Raw genomic sequence first — 20,817 nt, forward strand, 5'->3', positions numbered from 1 at the left:
TCACTGAAGGTTGCTTGTTTTTCACCAATTTGTAAAAGCTATTTAGGCAACTGATTAATAGTACACCCAGTTTTAATGGGGTTACATATGTATACATACATTATCTGTCATTGCATATGCAGCCTCTGAATAAAGAGACGTGTACTCACATCACTGTGTCGTCTACGATGACGCGCTGCCCTAACAGCTGGATTGATGTATATGAAGGATCTTCTGGCCATGATGAAGTCAGGCTAAGGAACACCGAAGCATGTGTATATTGCCCTGTGGCTCTCTTGTTCGTTCCTCTTTAATGTTTTGTGCTATGAGAACCAACAGCTATAGAGTGGATTTTAAGAGTGACAGCAATCACTTCCTCAAACTGCAGCTACTTCCCTAAACCTAGATTTCTTACAAAATATACAATGGTCACTAATACAAACAAAATCTAAGATTCATGGTGTTTAAAGTGTATGTACTGCATATTCATGTGTTTGAGAGATGCATAACATCTCTCAAACACATGAATATGCAGTACATACACAGAAACAAGGGTTTTATTTCATATCATGTATTGTCTTTTACTGGCCTTAAGAACTGTATGAATTCACCTGGGAATGGCTTCTACAAGACACTGGATGTGCTGTTCAGGAAGGCTGTTCCTGCCACTGTAACCCGTTCAAAAAAAAGTGGTGTATTCTTATCAATGCTGAATTGATTTTTCAGACTGTGATTCAGATTGTGGCCCAAATAGACCTAGTTAATTTCCCTTAACCCCCTAATTCACAGGTTTGAACAGTTTAATACACATTTCTTTCTAGAAATCTAACAGACAACTGATTTTAAAGTGCCACATTTTTCTCTGTTGTGTGTGTCTGAAAGATACTGCATACATATAAATATGTCCTCTTTCTTCAGAGTAACGGAAAAAAAGCAAAAAAAAAAAAAAAACAGATTTTTGCTAACAGAGCTTCATTTTCAGAGACTCTTGATAAACTGAGGATACAGAAAAGGCACTGTGCTAAATGTGACAAAAAATGAGACAGAGATACCAAGCATGAGATTTCACAAAACTAACAATTTATATTGTGATGGATTTCATTCCAGTTGCTAGAAAGTCACATACTTTAAATCTGGTGTGACAGCTTCTGTGTTACTTTGATTTAGAATTGAGAATTGATTTAGACAAAATTTCAGACCAAACAAATGGTCAACTTTATTCATTCAAATAGTTCATGGAGATTTTAAGACTATAAGGAATAATTAAAAATTGCATAAACCTTATATAACGTGACATTTTTCAGGCAAATCCATGCTTCGGTCACCCTACTAATTAAGCATGCCAACTTCAATCCCATTTCTGTCATCATCTTGAACACCACTTTGCTACAGAGTGCTACAGAATACTGAGCTTTTATTCAGTTCACTGAAAAAAAAAGCTTAAAAAAAAAAAGCACCTCAGAACTGCAGCCTCTATTTGAAGTAGCACACAGACTTCATAATAATTCTGTGACAGCCGTAAATGTGTCCTTGCACGTCCTGAGAGTCCCCAGCAGGGGACTCTGAGCCATTGTTAATGGCTGTACCGGATGGGAAGGCACTGATGGAGGGATAAAGGAGTTATAGTGAGTTAATGGAGAGGAGAATGTCTCATAGGAAAGCGTGGGAACAAAGGACCAATCTGAAGCTGAAAACTCACAATCTTCCTTAACATCACATTATATAGGCTTAGAAAATAAAAAGGGCTTTTTAAAGAGTGACAAGAATGAAAGGTTGTCGGACATTCAATTTCTAAACACATGAAGGGTTAGAAAAAAGATGGATAAAACTTTTAAGGTCTTTAAGACCATTGCACACAGGCTGTGTAACTGATGGCCAGAAAATTGATACATACGTGCTATTCTATGATAGCCTGCGTAAATTTAACCATTTCTTTTTTGATATGTAATTAAAAAAAACAGGCATAGCATAGTTATTAGCTTATTGTGGTCATATCAGAGCACAAAAAGATTTATTTAAAAGAAAATTAATTTTAAAAATGTTTTAAAAAATAATAAGAAAAAATAATAATAATGTTTTTAACAAGACTATGGCTGTCAATATGATTCATTCGATGTTTTAATGTGGTTACGGAATTAATTATACTTTTATCTACACCACAATTGAATGGATTCAAGACTGACATTTCTTTTCTGCTGACATTTTTAAATTAAATCAACTGGAAACTTTACAAAAATATGCGATCTTTCTTTACTGTGAAAAGGAGTAAATTCATATGACAAACACAACTGCACAAAGTATTCTTATTTAATTTTATTTATTTATTCAAATAATAATACATGCCCCCACTCTAGTTGTCCTGAGCTCCACCACAAATTAAACCTGACTTCACTACAGAAATTGCAATAGCTTGATAAGATCAGTACACCCTTCTAAGGTGACACTCTCCCTTAAGCAGGAAAACAGGGATAGAGTGAAGAAATAAAATAATTTTATAGCACAGATGAATAGAATTAAGGAAGAATTAAGCAGACTAAGCTACTGAGTGAAACTGAAAAGAGAAAGTCAGTGGTCAATGTGATGAAACGGTCACTATACAAATGAACCATGTGAGCAACCTGAAACTGTAGTGCCAGGGGTAAAAAGAGAAGTGAGTGAAGGAAGGAATAAGACAATCTCTCTTACCTTTAGAAGTGCAGAAAGAGGGGACAGGTGTAATGAATGGGTCAAGTGAGTAGACTCTAATGTGTTAGAGGTTTGAGAGATTCTGCCATCGTTTTTCCTTTGGAAAGAGAAAACACACAACTCTTCAACAAAAAAGCCACAATTTATAGTCACACTGGTCACATGAACTGCATTTCCCCTAGTGTCATGTGTGTCTTTGACGTGCCTTTGTATGATCAGTGTTTGTATGGTAGTGTTTACATGTAAGGTATGTGTGTAAAAAAAAAAAAAAAAATATATATATATATATATATATATATATATATATATATATATATATATATATATATATATATATTTGTGTGTGTGTGTGTGCGCGCGTGTGTAGATTTGTGTAAGATAATATACATGTGCGTGCAAACTTCAGGCTTGTAAAGCGAGCTATAATAAACAGCTGGATGGAAGAATAAGCCCTCTGTTTTTCTCACTCTCCCTTGTTTGGCTCATGCTGTCAGAAAGGTCTATTATTAGCTAAAGCCTGAATCCAGTGGCTCAAACCAAGTGCATTATTTCACACAGCACTATAAACTAGTAACTAGCACTGTAATTTGTTTCACACAATGTAATACACTAGCCTAGATGGTTCAGTGATTCATAACTCAGTGATTCGTAAATTACTTCAGTCTCCTGTCACTTTTAGGTCCACATAATGTGATTCACCACAGCTAGCAAATGTGTGTAAATTTCACAAGCCCACAAAACTGTTTACAATATACCCGACCAAATAACTGAGAATAAACATAAAAGGCAGTGAGGCATAAATATTTGGTGTGTCAAATGAATTTGCATGTGACAAATGATTTTGAACGACTCAGTAGTACCCCATTAAACATATTCAGGCTGCAAATAAATCACTGTGAGTGTTAGGATTACCTCAGAGCCCAAAAAGAGGGGAGCATACTAGGTGATCTGATGCATCCTGGTCAGATTCAGTGCTGGAGGAACCTGAGATTTTCTAGACTTCTTCTAAAAAAATACCAAGCCTCCTGACTATGTGTACATGGTAATGACAAGCCATCGGGCATCCATGGATCGCACTTGTTTGTCCAGTACATCCCACAGATGCTCGGTCAGATTGAGATTTGGGGAATTTTGGAGGCCAAGTCAACACCTTGAACTATTTGTAATGTTCCTCAAACCATGCCTGAACAATTTTTGCAGTGTTGCAGGGCGCATTACCCTGCTGAGAGACCACTGCCATTAGGGAATACCGTTGCAATGAAGGTGTGTACTTCGTCTGCAACACTGTTCACACTGTAGGTGGTACGTGTCAAAGTAACATCCACATGAATGCCAGGACCCAAGGTTTCCCAGCAGAACATTGCCCAGGGCATCACACTGCCTCCGCCGGCTTGCCTTCTTCCCATAGTGCATCCTGGTGCCATCTCTTCCCCAAGTAAACGATGCACACGCACCCAGCCATCCACATGATGTAAAAGAAAAAGTGATACATCAGACCATATGCAGCAAGCTACGATGGACTGTGTGTTCTGACACCTTTCTATCATAGCCAGCATTACCATAACCATTTCAGCAATTTGTGCTACAATAGCTCTTCTGTGGGATCAGAGGAGACAGGCTAGCCTTCGCTCCCCATCGCATTAATGAACCTTGGCTGCCCATGACCCTGTTCACCGGTTGTGCTTCCTTGGACCACTTTTGGTAGGTACCAACCACTGCATGCCGGGAACACCCCACAAGAGCCGCCATTTTGGAGATGCTCTGACCCAGTCGTCCAGCCATCATAGTTTGTCCCTTGTCAAAGTTGCTCAGATCCTTTTTCCTGCTTACAACACATTAACTTTGAGAACTGACTGTTCACTTGCTGCCTAATATATCCCACCCCTTGACAGATGTCATTGTAACGAGATAATCAATGTTATTCACTTCACCTGTGGTTTGAACGTTATGGCTGATCTGTGTATATTCAGTGTATTTTTTTAGCAGCACGACTATCCGCTTTCACCACTTACAACAAAAACACCTAGCTTGATATGAAAAAGTTATGGGGGGTGCGGGGGGTAATCCGTTTTCCAATTACAGTTAGTGTCTGAATTTTAAAAACCTCTCATGTCACCTTCAAACTTACTGAAATATCTGTTTTGTGTACCAGCCTTCTGAATTTTCTAGATTAGTAAATACTTTTGAGTGTAAGGTCACAGTTTTTGATTGAAAACAATCATGACCCCAATCTCAAAGTTTTAAGAGAGACAGAGCTTGTCAGTGTGTTCAACATTGCTGTGCATGAAATTTCTAAAAATTTTACAGTTTGACTTGGAAACCTGATGCACAGGGATGTTTTGGCTCTGATGTGCCATCTAATAAATGGCACTTTTATCTCTTCTGGATGTACATAGGATATGCAGCGAGTGTGTGAATGATGCCACTCACACTACCGGTGTTTCTGCACATGCAACCAAAATCATGCAGGAAATATAAACCAGGTTCCACTGCTTCACATCACACGACCCCTGTGTGGATTATTTTCCTATAACAACAAGGAAAATAACTGCCAGCCAAGAACAAGAATCTGAGGCTATCATGGGCTCAGGCTCACAGAAAATGGCACTTGAAGATTAGAAAAAAATATCACCTGGTCTTTTTCCAATCTTCAACTGTCCAGTTTTGGTGAGTCTGTGCCCATGATACCCTCAGATTCTTGTTCTTGGCAGACAGGAGTGGAACCTGATGCGGGCTTCCTTGCACCAAAAGGTTTGAAATGTTGTGCATTCTGAGACGCTTTTCTGCTCACCACGGTTGTAAAGAGTGCTTATTTGAGTTACTATAGACTTCCTGTTGGCTCAGACCAGTCTAATCATTCTCCTCTGATCTCTCTCATCAACAAGGTGTTTCAGCCTGCAGACCAGGATGTTTTTTTGTTTTTTGCACCATTCTGTGTAAACTCTAGAAACCTTTGTGTGTGAAAATCCCAGGAGATCAGCAGCTTCTGAAATACTCAAACCAGCCCATCTGGTACCAACATCCATGCCACGGTTAAAGTCACAGAGACAACTGCATTCTGATGTTTGATGTGAACATTAACTGAAGCTCTTGACCTGTGTCTGCATGATTTTATGCATTTTGCTGCTTCCACATGATTGGCTGATTGTAAAACCTCATAAATGAGCAGGTGTACAGATGATCCTACGAAAGTGACCAGTGAGTGTATGTTACTGGCATAATAAAATGTCCAAATGTTACAGTAGTCGTATATTATAAATCTGAAATTTAAAAGTATGTAGGGTGTTCAAGGCTCGGAGTCACAGAAAATTCATAATTGTCCATTTGGGGTCGATTTGGTCAAAACGTTTGGGAACCCCTGGTCTACTCAAAAAAAAAAAAAATCTGGCAAACTTGGAGAACTACACGTATCCTTTAGGAATCTGCCCAGAAAATGCACTTAAGCACCCGTGTATGCTGACCCTGAATCCCCCACATAAATATTGATTCTAAACTTATAACTTATAAACTAATATAACTTATAAACTAATATAACTTCTAAACTTAAAAATTGAAACTCTGAATATGCCTGCTGTACACAGCTGAAGAAGATACACAAGGTACTGGTGCAGCATGTCTGAATACAGGTGGAACAAGAGAATGAAAGGTGCAGAAGTGGAGGCGTGTTTCGGTGTATATGAGTGTGTGTTGCGTTTGAATTTTCAATTTATTTTAGCCAAAATTCCATATCTATTTTGTGCTTTTCATTCTAATTCCATTTTATTATTTACTAAATTATTTACCAAAGTATTTACTAAATATGCTGCAACACATTCATAACCATGTCTTTTATGTTTGTTCATCCTGGACACTGTTTCATTGTCAATAATGTCACATAAAGTGGAGAAATGATGTGCAAATACACAGAGTATTTGAGTCCTTCACAAAATACAGTCTATGCAAAGCAGTGCTACTCTGAGGACCTCTGTCAGCAGTACCTGCTCATATAAATGATTGGAATTGTGCTAGAATGAATTAGCAGTGAGATATGTGAGACGTGAGTGTGTGTACCTGAGCAGTGTGTGGGTGTGTGTCATGATAAAAATCACTGCACCACAATTTGCTACAATACTCTCCAAAGAGAGAGAGAGAGAGAGAGAGAGAGAGAGAGAGAGGGAAAGAAAGACCAAAGCATAGAGATCATTTTTGTGTTTCTGATTGCAACATACTGCAGATATGCACATGTGGATTAACCCTTTAAACTCCCAGGATGGGTTCACACTAACACTCTCACTCTCATAAATACATACCTTTTCGTGTGAGCCTCATTGTATTTGAGTTAAACAATAATGTGCTTATTAATAATAACTACACAATAACTGAGGCTTAATATGCAGCCACACAAAAGTTCCTGTAAACTAGACAGAGTAATACAAATAAGTAACAAAAAATTAAATGCTTCTCAAAGACATAACAGTGTAGCATACATTCACTTATCATATCTTGTTCATTAACTATTTCAATACTGCAGTCTGACTAACTATTTAAACCACTGTTAAACACTAACATCTGCTCTCATTAGAGAGAGAGAGGGAGAGAGAGAAGATACTTACTCTGTGGCTGAGAGAGCACAAATCAACGCTGAGCAATCTGTGGACAACTAAAGCATAGATGAGAGATAGAACTGCCTCTCTCTCTTTCACTCTCTCTCTCCTCCTTCCTCTTTGCGAACTGTCTCACTAAGAAAGCATAGTGTCTATATCAGTACATATATCTAATTTACAATCTGACTCCTCTTCTCTTTTCTAGAGGATTTTTTCATTTCTTGTGGCACCATTACCCCCGTCTAAGTATGCACTACTACAGACAGCACTGTGTGTGTGTGTGTGTGTGTATGTAATTCAAGCCACAGTCCTTTTAAAATCTGACTATAGTTTGACTACCTCTCAGTCTTCTAATGTATCCTCTAGCCTTTAATCTACTTTAACGTGATTGTAGAGTGTAGAATTTTCCCAGGCTCCAAAGCACCTCAGGAAATCCAGCATCACAGAACAAACACCTCCGACCCTACAAACATTCAGGGTTTAACACACAAGCAAAATCAAAACTGAGGCAAAAATCTCCTTTTCCCTTAGTCACATAACTTAAAATACTGCTTATAAATTTGCTTATATATGCTTATATATTTTCTGCTAAGCTTTATAATGATACCTTCGGAAGCAAAAATACATAAAAACTTGACTTACCCAAAACCATAGCTTTTTCATTCAACTCTTAAACTCTTACACTTACACGGCAAATATAATAAATATAATAAAGTATGAAGTATAAATATAATAAAATCAATCATAACAAAAATACAGTCAAGTCACTTTACAAGAAAATATTTCAAGTTCCAAAAAAATCTTTTCTAATTCCAATCTTTTGTCACAGGATCAGATTAAGTTCGTTCTTTTTTCTGATATCCGATACACTGTTTATGCTGGTTTCTGCCCGATACTGATCACGAGCTCTAACTAAAAGTTGGGTTTAATGTATGAATGCAATCTTAATTTCCTTAACCACAAGTGAAGGCACCAAGACATCTATAATTGTCCACAGCTAAAACTCCACTGCATCTCCACCAAAAAATATAGTCTTATACACTATGCTGACACACTGCCAGACCTCACTGCGAAGACATGCTAAATTGATTTCTTCTTTCTTCTCTGGTCTTACCACAGATTGATTTTAAGTAGGACCGCTTGTGGCAGGCTGAACCTCTTGGTAATCGTGTTCCTTCTCCTGGACCCCAACATCATCCAGACTCGACACAGGTCAGAGACAGAAAACCAGGATGCACTTCTTTACATTAACTCAGTTTTAAATTAGATTTCTCTGTCTGCACTTCAGTGCGAGAGACTCCAGAGACTGGTACCTGATTGCTGGGTTTATTGTTTGTTGGCTCATTCAGTCAGATGAGAGTGACAGAGAGGCCAAACCTGTTTCTAAGTATTGTCGCTTATTGCTCATAACGTTACTTCGGGCAGGTGGGTCTGGAGCCGGTATCAGGTGGATGAACACTACCCTACCCTGAGGGCTAAAGTAACTGACAAAAGAGATAGCAGACAGAAAAGAGAAGCACAGAGCTGCCAACATTGCTAACAAGATAATCCTAGCAGGCGGAGAGAAAAAACAATTACCACAAAAACCCTAGGGAGCGTCTGTGGACGGGACGGCTCCATGATAACAGCATAAATGATAAAACATTTATTGTTCAAACTAATATTTAACTGTAAGCTGCAGAAATGTTTGGATTTTAAGCTACCAGCTGAGCGTATACGCTCACTGCAGTTCAAACAGTGCCAGATATTATACTGCACATCTGTCTAATATACTGTAAATATATATATATAGTGTTGATTAATTGACTTTTTTTGTCGATCTGACCATCAGTATACAGAAAAAATGGCCTTTACACATTTATTACTGACATGACAGGAAAATATTGAACAAATCAATTAACTAGGAACACAAAATATTTAGTAATTTTAAATAATAAAAATTATGAAGTCTACATATTGAAAGATTAAAAGGTGACACCCAGCGTAATCCACCCTGTGCAAAAATGCAAAATACACTCAGATCCAACCAGACTTTTTTGGCAGCATGTAGACAAACTGATTATGGAATAACACCGTGGTGAATGGCTTAACACTATGTCCTGGTGGGTGTCTAAGCCACTGCCACACCAGATTTTCACTGTGCTGTTTTTCTTGCTGATGATTCAAAATTAGCCAGTCCTGATGGCATTTGATTTTGGAAAGACCAAAGGGTTAACCAAGCAACTGTTTAAAAAATAAATAAATTAAAAACCACTGAGGCAAGGGCCCTTTATGACCGCTACTTTATAATCAGCTCCTCCATTTATTTACTGACCACAAAGCCCACAGTCCCAACGTATTGTGTTCTGTTGCCTCACAAGACCAAGGCTTGTGAATTCACAGGTCAAAGTTCATCTAGATGAAGTCAGCATGCCACGAAGTGAAAGTAATCACTACCGCAAGCAAATCCTTGTCTTTCAAATCCTATGTTCTTTCCCCTTCAGTGAACTAGCTTTCCCGGCTAGATGAATTTTATTTGCATCTAGCTGAGAAAGCACAAAAGAGTAGTTTCTGGTATCTATTGCTCTAGCTGGCCAAAACCCCCAAAATGCTATGGATAAATCTTAGATGTTGGCACCACTGGTAAGATCATTAACTTAAGTTCTTAAAATGAGGGGGAAAAATATATTGTATTATTCTTTAGAACAAATGTCAGCACTGCAATATCTGTACATTTTGTTATGTTACGGTCATATCCTGCCACACGGATAATTGTTACAGCTTAATTATACTATTTTATCATGATAGGGAAACCAGGTGTAAGGTATTTCTTTTCTGTTACAGAGCAGTTACTGTCTTCTCTCTTATTAGGGCACAGCACATTTGGTTATTTGAAACATTTAACGTTCAATAATGTAGTCAATGCACGTAACCCAGGCCTCATTTCCCATAGCCAGTTTATTTATGAAACATGTTTTAACATTAGGTCTAATAAGCCAAAAACATAAGCCATGCCAGTAATAAGACTGAAACACTCTCATTAACCTTAGCTTCATATATAATGTGTGTGAGCTAGTTCATGAAAGGAGACATGCTGAGCAGATATAATGATTACAGTCATAATCAAAGGTCCTACTAGTGAAGGGCAGATCTAACATTCAGGCCTGGGTGCCTTATCCTTCTTGTTCATCACACACACACACACACACACCACAAACACCCCTCCAGTGTCTGCCTCTTTCCACTCTTTCAGCAATCGAACAAATTAATGATGCATTAACTCCATTTGAGAACAGTGAAGGAAGAACTATACTAAATGCTTCATTACTTGTAAAATTGGGTCTATTTATTCACTTTGTTGTGCTTAACATTGTCATTTTGTTTGTCATTGTAAAACTAGTTTTAACAAATTGGTTAAAAACAAGCATGAAAGGTGCTCGGTTGAGTAATCTTACATGAACATGAAATGGTCAGTATTTTAAAAACTTAACTCCAGTAAACTCTTGATGTCTGTAATGAAACAGGTAAGCAACCATGCAGATCAGCTAGTTATTTTGCAGTCACATACTGAGTTACACTTCATTCAGAATGGAGTCAGTTTTTATTGACTTCATTATTTACTATCACTTAACCACATAGAAGAGACGGAAAGTTGATGATCAAATCAATTTTTGGCTTTGTTTCTTTTATATGGTATTCTCTGTACAATTATGATGTGCCAGTCTGTTTGTAACTGAAAATAAACTATCGACCGCATGAAAATAAATAACTGCAATACAAAACTAAGAAAATACTAATTTTATTAGGTCATCAGTATGCAAAGGATAAAATACAAAACGGTGTTATAGAAAAAGAATCCATGACGGTTTGATACGTTACCACCCTGAAGTGAATTATGTTTGTATAAGAGCACAATCCTGAAGTGTATTACTGCTCTTATAAAATAGCAATTTGCCAATGATTACAAGTGTTGTTTTTTTTTTAATGAACGCTTTTTATATTTACCATTTATTGTTATGGTTAATGTTGTGCATCATACATAAGACAAGTTAGTTCCTGTTATTACTTACATTATAGCAGCTATAAACAGTCATTCCTTCACCATTTTTCTTTTGTCTTGCAGCTTATGTTACAGAGAAACCGGAAAGAGCAAAGTCCTCTCTCTTGAAGACTGTCTGTGGTGGACACTTACTGACTGTTACAAAGCGCTGATACCTGAGACTCTTCCCATAAATGTTACATAAACATCTTCTTACAGAAAACTTCACATAAAAAATAACACTTATTTATCTGTTTATTTTTAGCCTTAGACTTTGAGGAGCGTCTGCCATACAAGAAGCTGTGATTCCCTGTGAGTGAGCTACTACTATAGATGACATTAAAATGAGCGCATTAATATACACATGTCATTTATATTACAGCCTGAATTACTGTCAGAGCTGTGCTGTTGGAGTAAATGAATGCACACCATCAGATCTGAGAATTCAACAGCATTGTGGTATAAATATTATATAGTGCACTATAATGCACTAGTGGTTTTTTCATTGTGCTCTGATTGGCAAAGTGTTCCTGGTGCAGAAATGTAGAAATGTAGTGGTAGTGGGTTTTTTTGTTTGTTTTTTAGTAAGAGTCTACACTGAAAATGTGTGGTTAGTCAGATTTAAGAGATATTACATATAGTTTACATAAAAATAGTATGTTTCTCTTCAAAACATGATTTCAGTGTATATGCTAAATTTAATTTAAACTAATGTATAATCTACTAGCTTGAATTTTGTACAGTAAGTGATCAATTCACATAGTATTAATGTGATTATAAAATCTTGCGAGGATGTTGGCACTCACAGGAAGTAATGACTATAGTATTAAATTAACTTAAATCAGGTATGGCATGATACTGTAGTGGGTAATGTTGCTGCTTCACAACACCGAGGATTTGGGTTTGATCTTGAGTTTCGGTGAGTTTGCAGTATTTGATTTTATTCCAGGACTTTGAAAATATGTGATCGAATCATGTTGGATGCACAAAAACTAATTGTACTAACATAACTCAATTAATTCGTATGAAACCGATGGACACATCTGAATCAAGTCAACTCAATGATCTTTTTTCGGTAGAGACGTGAGACGTGATTTTGAGAAGTGTTTGTGGTGTTTTGATAGTTATAGTGCATTTTGGTCGTGATATGAGTGTGTTTGTACAGAGAGGAGTTTCAGGTTTAAAAAAAAAGTAAACATGGTAATGACTAATGCTTGTTTGTAAACTGTAATCTCAGGCCTTATTAAGCTTACAGTTAAACTACTGTACAGGCTATGTAAATATTCTATTGAAAGTACTGTATTATGTTTGTATTTATTCTGGTTGTCAAAATAAGGTAGCAATGAAACAATTAATTGAAAGACGTGAACTTCAGAACCGTTGGCCTTTGTGTCTGAAGTTTCACACGCTATTATGCAAATTTCCCCATTGGGACGAATAAAGGATTATCTTATCTTACATAATGGGAGTGAGATTAATCAAAGTATTTCTATTAGTGTTCACATCATAAAACAGAACATCTCGGCTAAAAGTCCCATTAACAAGAACAGTTCTGGTGCATCAGTAATATTTGCTGTGTATGAAGTGCTCCCTCTGGACAAAGAGTGCATGGAGAAGAAACAACAGTGGATTTAGTGTAAAGGTCACATGAGAGTTATAGCTCAGGGCACAATCCCACGCACACTATGGACAATTTAGAAATGCCAATCGGCCTACAACGGATGTCTTTCAACTGGGGAGGAAACCGGAGTACCTGAAGGAAACTCCCGAAGCACAGGGAGAACACGCACACTCACTACACACAGGGCGGGGGAAGGATTCGAATCTCCAACCCTGGAGGTGCAAGGCAACAGTGCTAACCACTAAGCCACAGTGCCTTTTCTGTCTTTGTATTCATGAATATTTTTATTCCTTCATTATTTTTTTGTATTTCTGTATTTCCTTGTCCTTACACTAATGAGGCAGCTGTCAATCAAGCGTGTCATCCTCTCTCCTTATTCCCACTGGCTGATTGATATCAGATCCACAGATCGATTGTGCATGCTGGCTGTTTTGAACGTGAAGCACACCAGAGCAGACAGTCAGAAATGTGAGGCAGATGACTGAACCGGTAGAAAGTTCAAATTTATTTACTCCTTCATGTAGTAGTGCTGGCTAGCAGTTCGCAGCAGCTGATCCTTTAGTGGTCTGCAAGCTTACACAATGAAATTCATATCACACTGCTGCTCTTCCATTTTCTGTTTCTAATAGGACAAACACATGGGAGCATAATTCATATACACTGTTGACATTTTTACTGTGTGACTTAAGGTTTATGAATGAGTTGGTTCAAGCCCAAACCCCTGACCTGTACCGTGCCAAAACAGTGCAGCAGTGAACGTGATGTCACTGAGGTTTTTCTTTTATTGCATATCATCAAACAAAGTTCATTAATCCAGTCAGATGTTCTCTCCTGTGCTCAGTGGCAGTTTCAGTCATAAAGTTTGAATTTTAACCAGTGCGTGGGTGTACAGGCTGAAATGTGAAATGCTAAACACGTATATGTGCTGTATGTTCTAAAAAATAATTCACTGAATCTATTTGAATGAGTTGGTTTTTTTTTAACTTTGTTGGTTCAAAGTTGTGTGCTTTGGCTAGCTAAATAAGCTGAACCACACGCAGACAAACACATCTTGATGTCTGTCTCACTTTCATGCACACACACTGTCGCTGACTGCACAATGTACCACATCAACATGATGACATAAATGTCATGAAATCATGTGGAAGATCCTATCACCATCCTAATCAATCTTATAATCAAAAGCCCTGTATCGCCGAGGCTGCCTTCTCAACCATGCGCTCCCTGTCCCTCTCCCACTCTCCTACTCTGGGCTTGATTGCTGTGCCTGAACTTGAAAAGCATTCCCACCACATTACCATATGGATGAAAAAATACAGAAATGAATTAATACAGGAAACAAAATAAACAAAAGAATACAGAAAATAAAAAATTAATGAATAAAAATACAAAAGAGACAACAAAAATCAAATATAAAAATATATAATAATAAATGCAGAAGTGAGTAAATAAATGAATTGAGAAATGTACAATGAAAAAAAATTAAGTCATTAATAAAACTGAAATCACTAAAATAAACATAACTTTGTGCTAATTTGATTTATTGATTTATTAAGTCATTTATGTATTCTCTTCTTTATTATTCATTTTGGCATAATCTGTCCTCCCTTATAAACAAGTATTGTTAACACATAGTGGGTTTTAGTCTCATTGATAGATCTTCTCCCACTACTTATTTAGATAGACAAGTATAACTTGTTCATGTGCAACAGACATAGAAGAGTAATAGTCCTAATGTTAACAAATGTCCCCAGAGCTTTGTCCCAGACCCACTCAGTCGAGACAGCTAATCAGCTGGCCCACGGCTGAAGTAGCGTCAGTCACGCTGAGGTCTGTGATTCAGAGGAAAGAGGAGGGAAATCATGCCTTAAACAGAATGGCAGGCAGATGAGTAAGACTGATCTGAACGTGGTAATCATAAGAGCTTTGTGCTTTTTAAAACTAATCGTGACACTAGGACCATTTATTCAGGGAAAGTGTTGTAATGTCACTGTTCCGTTTTCTGTCACACAGGGGTGGTAACTGGCGACTTAACAAAGCTTTGATTTCAGTAATATTTCAACGCTTCTTGCAATGACTTAAGATCAATTTTATTTGGATACAAGGATTTTGAAAATAATCTTCTACCTAGTTGGCCAAGTTATTTAATTGATTAAATGATTTCAACTTAAGTCAAAGCCAATAAAACACACACAAGCACACTGTCTTACAATCTCTGTGAGGACCTTCCACTGACATAATTATAATGCAGAAAATAAATGCTATTCCTGCACCTAAATCTAACCCTAACCTTAACCTCAGTAACAAAAAGGTATAGTTTGTGGCCACTTTAATAGGAACACCAATACCCCTGTTCGTTCATGCAATTATCCAATCAAACAATCATATGGCAGCAGCGCAGTGCATAAAATCATGAATCATTGAGATGCAGGTCATCAGAATGGGGGAAAATTTTGGTCTCAGTGGCTTTGACCTTGTTATGGGTGCTGGAGCCAAAGAGGCTGGTTTGAGTATTTCTGAAACTGTGATTTTCATGCATAACAGCCTCTAAAGTTTACACAGAATTGTGAAAAGAAAAAACATCCAGTGAGCGATAGTTCTGCGAGTGGAAAGTCCTTGTTGTTGAGAAAGATCAGAGGAGAATGACCAGACTGCTTCAAGCTGACAGGAAATCTACAGTAAATCAAAACAAATTCTCAACCATGGTGAGCAGAAAAGCATCTCAGAACACACAACACACATCAAACCTTGAGGTGGCTGGACTACTACAGCAGAAGACCACATCAGGTTTCACTCCTGTCAGCCAAGGACAAGAATCTGAGCCTAAAGTGGGAACTGGCTCACGGAAGCTGGGCAGCTCAAGGTTAAAAAAACATCGCCTGGACATCTGGCACCAACAAGCCACGGTCAAAGTTACTGAGATCACATTTTTCCCCCGTTCTGATGTTTGATGTGAACTTTAACTGAACTTTAACTTTATGTATAGTGTTGCACATAATTGGCTGTTAGGATAATTGCATGAATTCCTAATAAAGTGATCGGTGAGTGTATAGCATAGGTTATAAACTGCACAGTCCCCATTCTCCAAAAAAAATTTGTAATGAGTGAAACTTTTAATGAGTCTGGGATATTCGTTCACCCAAAGGAGAACGCAGGCAGGCTTCAAAACCGACAGACTGTCATTATGCTTCAAATTGATGCTAATCTCAGCACACAGTTGAACAACTCTTTACGTGTGTATGTGTGTGTGTGTGTGTGTGTGTGTGTGTTACAGTCTGTGAGAAATAGAGAAGGGGGAAAAATGAGTCGTCTCTTAGGTATTTGCTCACATTAGCATGGCATTTGCTACTAGGTTTATCTGAGGTGATACACACAGAAATGTAGATCCTACCATAATTCCATTTAACAGAGGCACTTCATTCATCTAACATAATTTTACAATTAATCAAGCGGATTACTTTCTAGGCAATGTTTTTCTTACATCATCCCTAAACTTAGTCAAACGAAGTGCTTCTGTTAAATATTATTAGGGAAGTATTCACTTTTCCATATGCAAATAACATGGACGTTCTCAAATTAAAGATATTATTAAGATAAGATAAGATATTAAAATAAATTGACCTGTGGCCTCCTGAGTGGCAAAACTGTGTTACGCTTTCATCCTATCATTATAATAGATAAAACATAAGAAGATCTATTCCCGACAATGCCTCAGGCATACCAGAGAGCACAACTGCACCGTATAAATATACTGCATTCACAAGCAAATACGTGTTAATGATGGAGGTTTTGCAAAACAGCATCAAATTCATACAGATTGCATACAGATTTCTTTAATAATAAATGAAAAAGCATTATCCACACTTTATCAGCATGGTTTCCAAAAATGTTAATACGTTTGTCGAAAGTATTAACTGATATACAGTATATTAAATCTTATATAATCTTATAAACATATTGAGATATTTAAGAAGCTGTCTTACCATAGACCTCTAGCCTTGGAGAAAGTTTTGTCCACTCTGCAAAGACAATAAATACATTGCTTTAGGAACAAAAATAATATATATTTTACAGAACACAAACAATTAAAAATACATATTTCCCCCTTAAACTCTATGCCCCTTCTGTTAATGGTTAGCTAATCTAGTGCCAACAGACTTATTACCCCCGGGCACCTAATAGTTAAGCCTATAATGTAGGCAAGCGTCCAAAGTTAACTAGGTGTTTTATGATGAGAACGCACTGAAGGTCATCCTTATTGTGTATATTTAATTGAAAAAACTTTAATGTTACATTTTTATTTATTACAATGTGCAAAGTCTTGCCTGAGAAGTTTAATATTTAATCCTGTTAGTGTGTACTCACTACAGTACATTGCTCTACTTAAATCAGCCATGAAATATTGAGCCGTTCATCCAAGGCCAAGAACACTAATGAGAATGAGCAAATTATGAGGAAAGTTATGAGAAAAGTGTTTCAGCTGTTCTGAGCATATATAAGTAGACTGCTCTACTCTGTTGAGATATTCATCTTGCCCAGACTTTTTAAAATGGTTTTGGAATTAAGTTACGAAGTAAGATTAAAGTAGGCTTTTGATTCCACTGCTTTAAAAAAAACGAAGCTACATGCAACATTCTCACACATATTTACACACTCAATAACACCTAGGGGCAATTAAGAGTAGCCAATCTACCTACTGCTATGTTTTCGGGAGATGGGAGAAAACACCTCAAAGAGACAGAGAGAACATGCGGAAGTCCCCCAAACAGTTACCTGAGTTAACAGTTATCAGACTGGGAATCCTCGAGCTGTGAAGCAGTAACACTACCTGTGGCTGCACTGTGTGTCCGTGGAACAGTGGAAACAACAAAAGCCTGTGTATGTCCTTGACGTCATGTATTGAGGGTGAGCCTTTACAATTTATACACTATACGGCCAAAAGTTTGTGGACACCTGACCACCATACACATATGTGGGTCTTCCACAAACTGTTGCCACAAAGCTGGAATCACATAAATGTCTAGAATGTCTTGTATGCTGTAGCATTAAGATTTCTCTGCATCTAAGGGGCCCAAAACTGGACATGACAATGCCCCAAGTGAGGTCCATGAAAATAAGGTTTACAAAGGTTGGAGTGGAAGAACTGGAGTGGCCTGCACAGAGCCCTGACCTCAACCCCACTGGACACCTTTGGGATGAACTAGAACACCGACTGCACCCCAGACCTCTTCACTCAACATTAGTGACTGACCTCACTAATGCTCTTGTAGCCAAATGGGCAAATCTCCACAGCCACACTCCAAAATCTAGTGAAAAGCCTTCAGAGAAGAGTGGATGTTATTAAAACAGCAAAGGGGGACTAAATCTGGAATGGGATGTTCGACAAGCACATATGGGTGTGATGGTCACATACTTTTGGTAGTACCTAGTGTACCTAATGTAGTGTACCTAGGACAAGCTCGGTTTGCTGTTTTAAATTCAATGGTTGGCACAACTGAATGCTCCTCCATGGGCAAACAAAACAGGTGGTATACTGTAAGTCAGTTCAACTCCCACTAGATAGCTCTCCATCACTAAGTGACTTTCTGCAAGTTTGAAACACTTTTTTATAGTTCAATCCTTGAATGATCATTTAAATCTCATGCTAGGAACAGAAATCGTTGTTAAGTCGCTGATCAATTTGCCTTGTCTATGTCCTAATCCAAAACATTATATCTGAGCCCAGCTCATTGACCACAGATCAGCTGGCAGGGAATGTTTCTCATTCTGCTAACCCTGCCTCCTGTAGTCCAAATGTCAGAGCCCCTCAGGAAGAGAACAGTATCAATCAAACACTGTGTGTTCACATGGATCTTGCTGACATGGGATAAAAAGAGCCACTGTTGTGTCAACAGTACAGATAAAACAGCCCACCTCTAGATGCAAGCAGAAATGTTCAATGGGTTAATGCCTGATTAGCAAAACTAGCTAGCCAGAACTAGCTTCGATTTTCAGCTCTCACTTTTCAGCTCTCATGAACTGGTCTATAGAAAGTCATTAACTTCATTTGTGAGTGTCAAATTATACAAAAAAAGATATGAAACTAAAAGTCTTTGTGTATGAAAATTTCAAAACATTAGTCCTAAGAGTGTGGCCGGATGGAAAGCTCAAACCCTCATACATACTAAGTCACTGGAAATGTCACCATAACATCAAAAGCCCTCATTTATGGAACCGAACTGTGAAGAAACACTACATGGGTAGGTCATATGTGCAACTACTGTATAGTCAGTGTTCTCAGGGTGAAAGCATTATGATACAAAAACAATCACTCTCTCTGTCACACATACACTGAGCCACCTACAGTATGTGTTTAGCATGACTATCACATGATTTCATGATTTCAGTGTGTTCATCCCAAGGTAAAAGAAGAAATGAAGACTGAAAGAAAATTCAGAACAGACCTAGTATCCAGTATGAGAAAAATTTAGCTTGGTGTGTGTTAATGAATAAAATGCAAAAAAAAAACAGCCATTAATGTATAACCATTTATATGCATATATCATATAAACAACTCATTATCTGTTAATGGCAATTTCCTCTGTTTCATAAAGAAGGAGCTAATTGGTCTCTGCTGGTTTTCATTTTCCACTGGTCTCTATTGAAAAGCCTGAGTCAAGCCTGAGTCACTCACTTAAATTCATTAGAAAATATTGCAGCAGGTACAAACGAAAATAATAACTGAGCAAGCAGGAGTAAAAAAAAAAAATCCTGCACATATCTCTAGTTGAGACCAATTATGAACTCGAGTGATGTAGCTGAGGTTGAGGAACTGTCAGAGCCAGAATTCACAGACCATCCTGACAGTACTAGCATTTCTACCTCTGAGGAGTTTTTTCCAGGGTTGCACAGTGGTTTCTTTCATACTATTTTTTTTAAGAGAAAAAAAAGAAAATTTTTTTTTACAATTTAGGGCATGTCCACGATGGATTTACTTTGTGGATTTACAGATACAGATATTTGGAGTACTAAACAGATGCAGATACAGATAGTGGCACTGCATTACACTCATTCTAAAGTATATACTATATATTATAGCAGATATATTCTAGTTATTTTGACCTGAGAGTGAAAGCGTAACAAAACAAAAGCACAATTTTAAATGCTTCATCTTTAATTCACACACACATTCCTGCTGGAGGCATGGCATCTATTTCCATAAATGTTGTTTACATTGCTAATACATTTGATTAAAATATGATAACCTTATCTCTATTATGCAATTTTTAAATACATTCTCCAACTGCATAAAAGTTTCAAATACGATGATAAGAAAATGCAGAGCATAAAACCTCTATAATATTTCTGAGAAGGTAAACAAATAGTGCCTACAGCAGTGTAAGTTTCTCAAATGTGGCTGAGTTTGTGACTAATGGCCCATATTTACCCAAAGTGCTGCTGACTGGTTGTGTTTGTAACTTGATGATGTAGCACATGACAAAATCCTGACAGCAGATCTGCACTATACGGGCCAGTCACTTTACAATATATTAGTGTCCAACTTGTGAACTCAAAAAATAAAATAAGGTAGCAAAAGAAAGCAGAAGCAAAGTAACCTGGGAAAACTTTTCCCGGGGATGATTATCTGATTTTTAGGAATGACAGTCCTGAACACTGTTCTGCTCACTGGCTAAAGCACAATTTTCTGTTCTCCTCTCCAAGTGGTAGGACCTTGTTGAGCACATATTAGTGCTCGAATGAGGAGGGCAGACACTCATTAATGGCATGCCTGCGGACATTAAGAGGACATGCTGTCTTGTTTGGCCTCAGTAACAGACTGTGCCAGCAGTAATTTAGTTAGAAGCAAGAAAAAAAAGTTTTCAATTGAAAAACATGCACAGATTCAGTGCAGCTTTCTGACAATATTTGTAAGCTGTATTAAACATCTGCTA

At 37.6% G+C, this 20,817-nt stretch overlaps 1 protein-coding gene across 13 annotated transcripts in view; it reads right to left on the minus strand.

The window, feature by feature from the left end:
- rap1gapb (RAP1 GTPase activating protein b) overlaps positions 1-20,817 on the minus strand; it is an 81,390-nt gene that overhangs the window by 15,392 nt on the left and 45,181 nt on the right. For 9 of the 13 annotated variants that reach the window (XM_053228224.1, XM_053228227.1, XM_034310908.2 and 6 more), the window contains 2 exons: positions 16,870-16,905; positions 2,665-2,761 (listed from right to left, as the gene is read on the minus strand). Coding sequence is in view for 8 of the 13 variants with exons in the window: in XM_026925698.3 (XP_026781499.1) it covers positions 2,665-2,761; positions 16,870-16,905 (133 nt within the window). In the remaining 5 variants the exon portion in view is untranslated. Of the gene's footprint in view, positions 1-149; positions 476-2,664; positions 2,762-7,256; positions 7,839-8,361; positions 14,214-16,869; positions 16,906-20,817 lie in introns of those variants that run through there. The other 4 variants (XM_034310901.2, XM_034310894.2, XM_053228228.1 and 1 more) reach the window with 4 other exon arrangements.

Source organism: Pangasianodon hypophthalmus, chromosome 2 (assembly GCF_027358585.1).
Source record: "Pangasianodon hypophthalmus isolate fPanHyp1 chromosome 2, fPanHyp1.pri, whole genome shotgun sequence".
Taxonomy (NCBI): Eukaryota; Metazoa; Chordata; class Actinopteri; order Siluriformes; family Pangasiidae; genus Pangasianodon; species Pangasianodon hypophthalmus.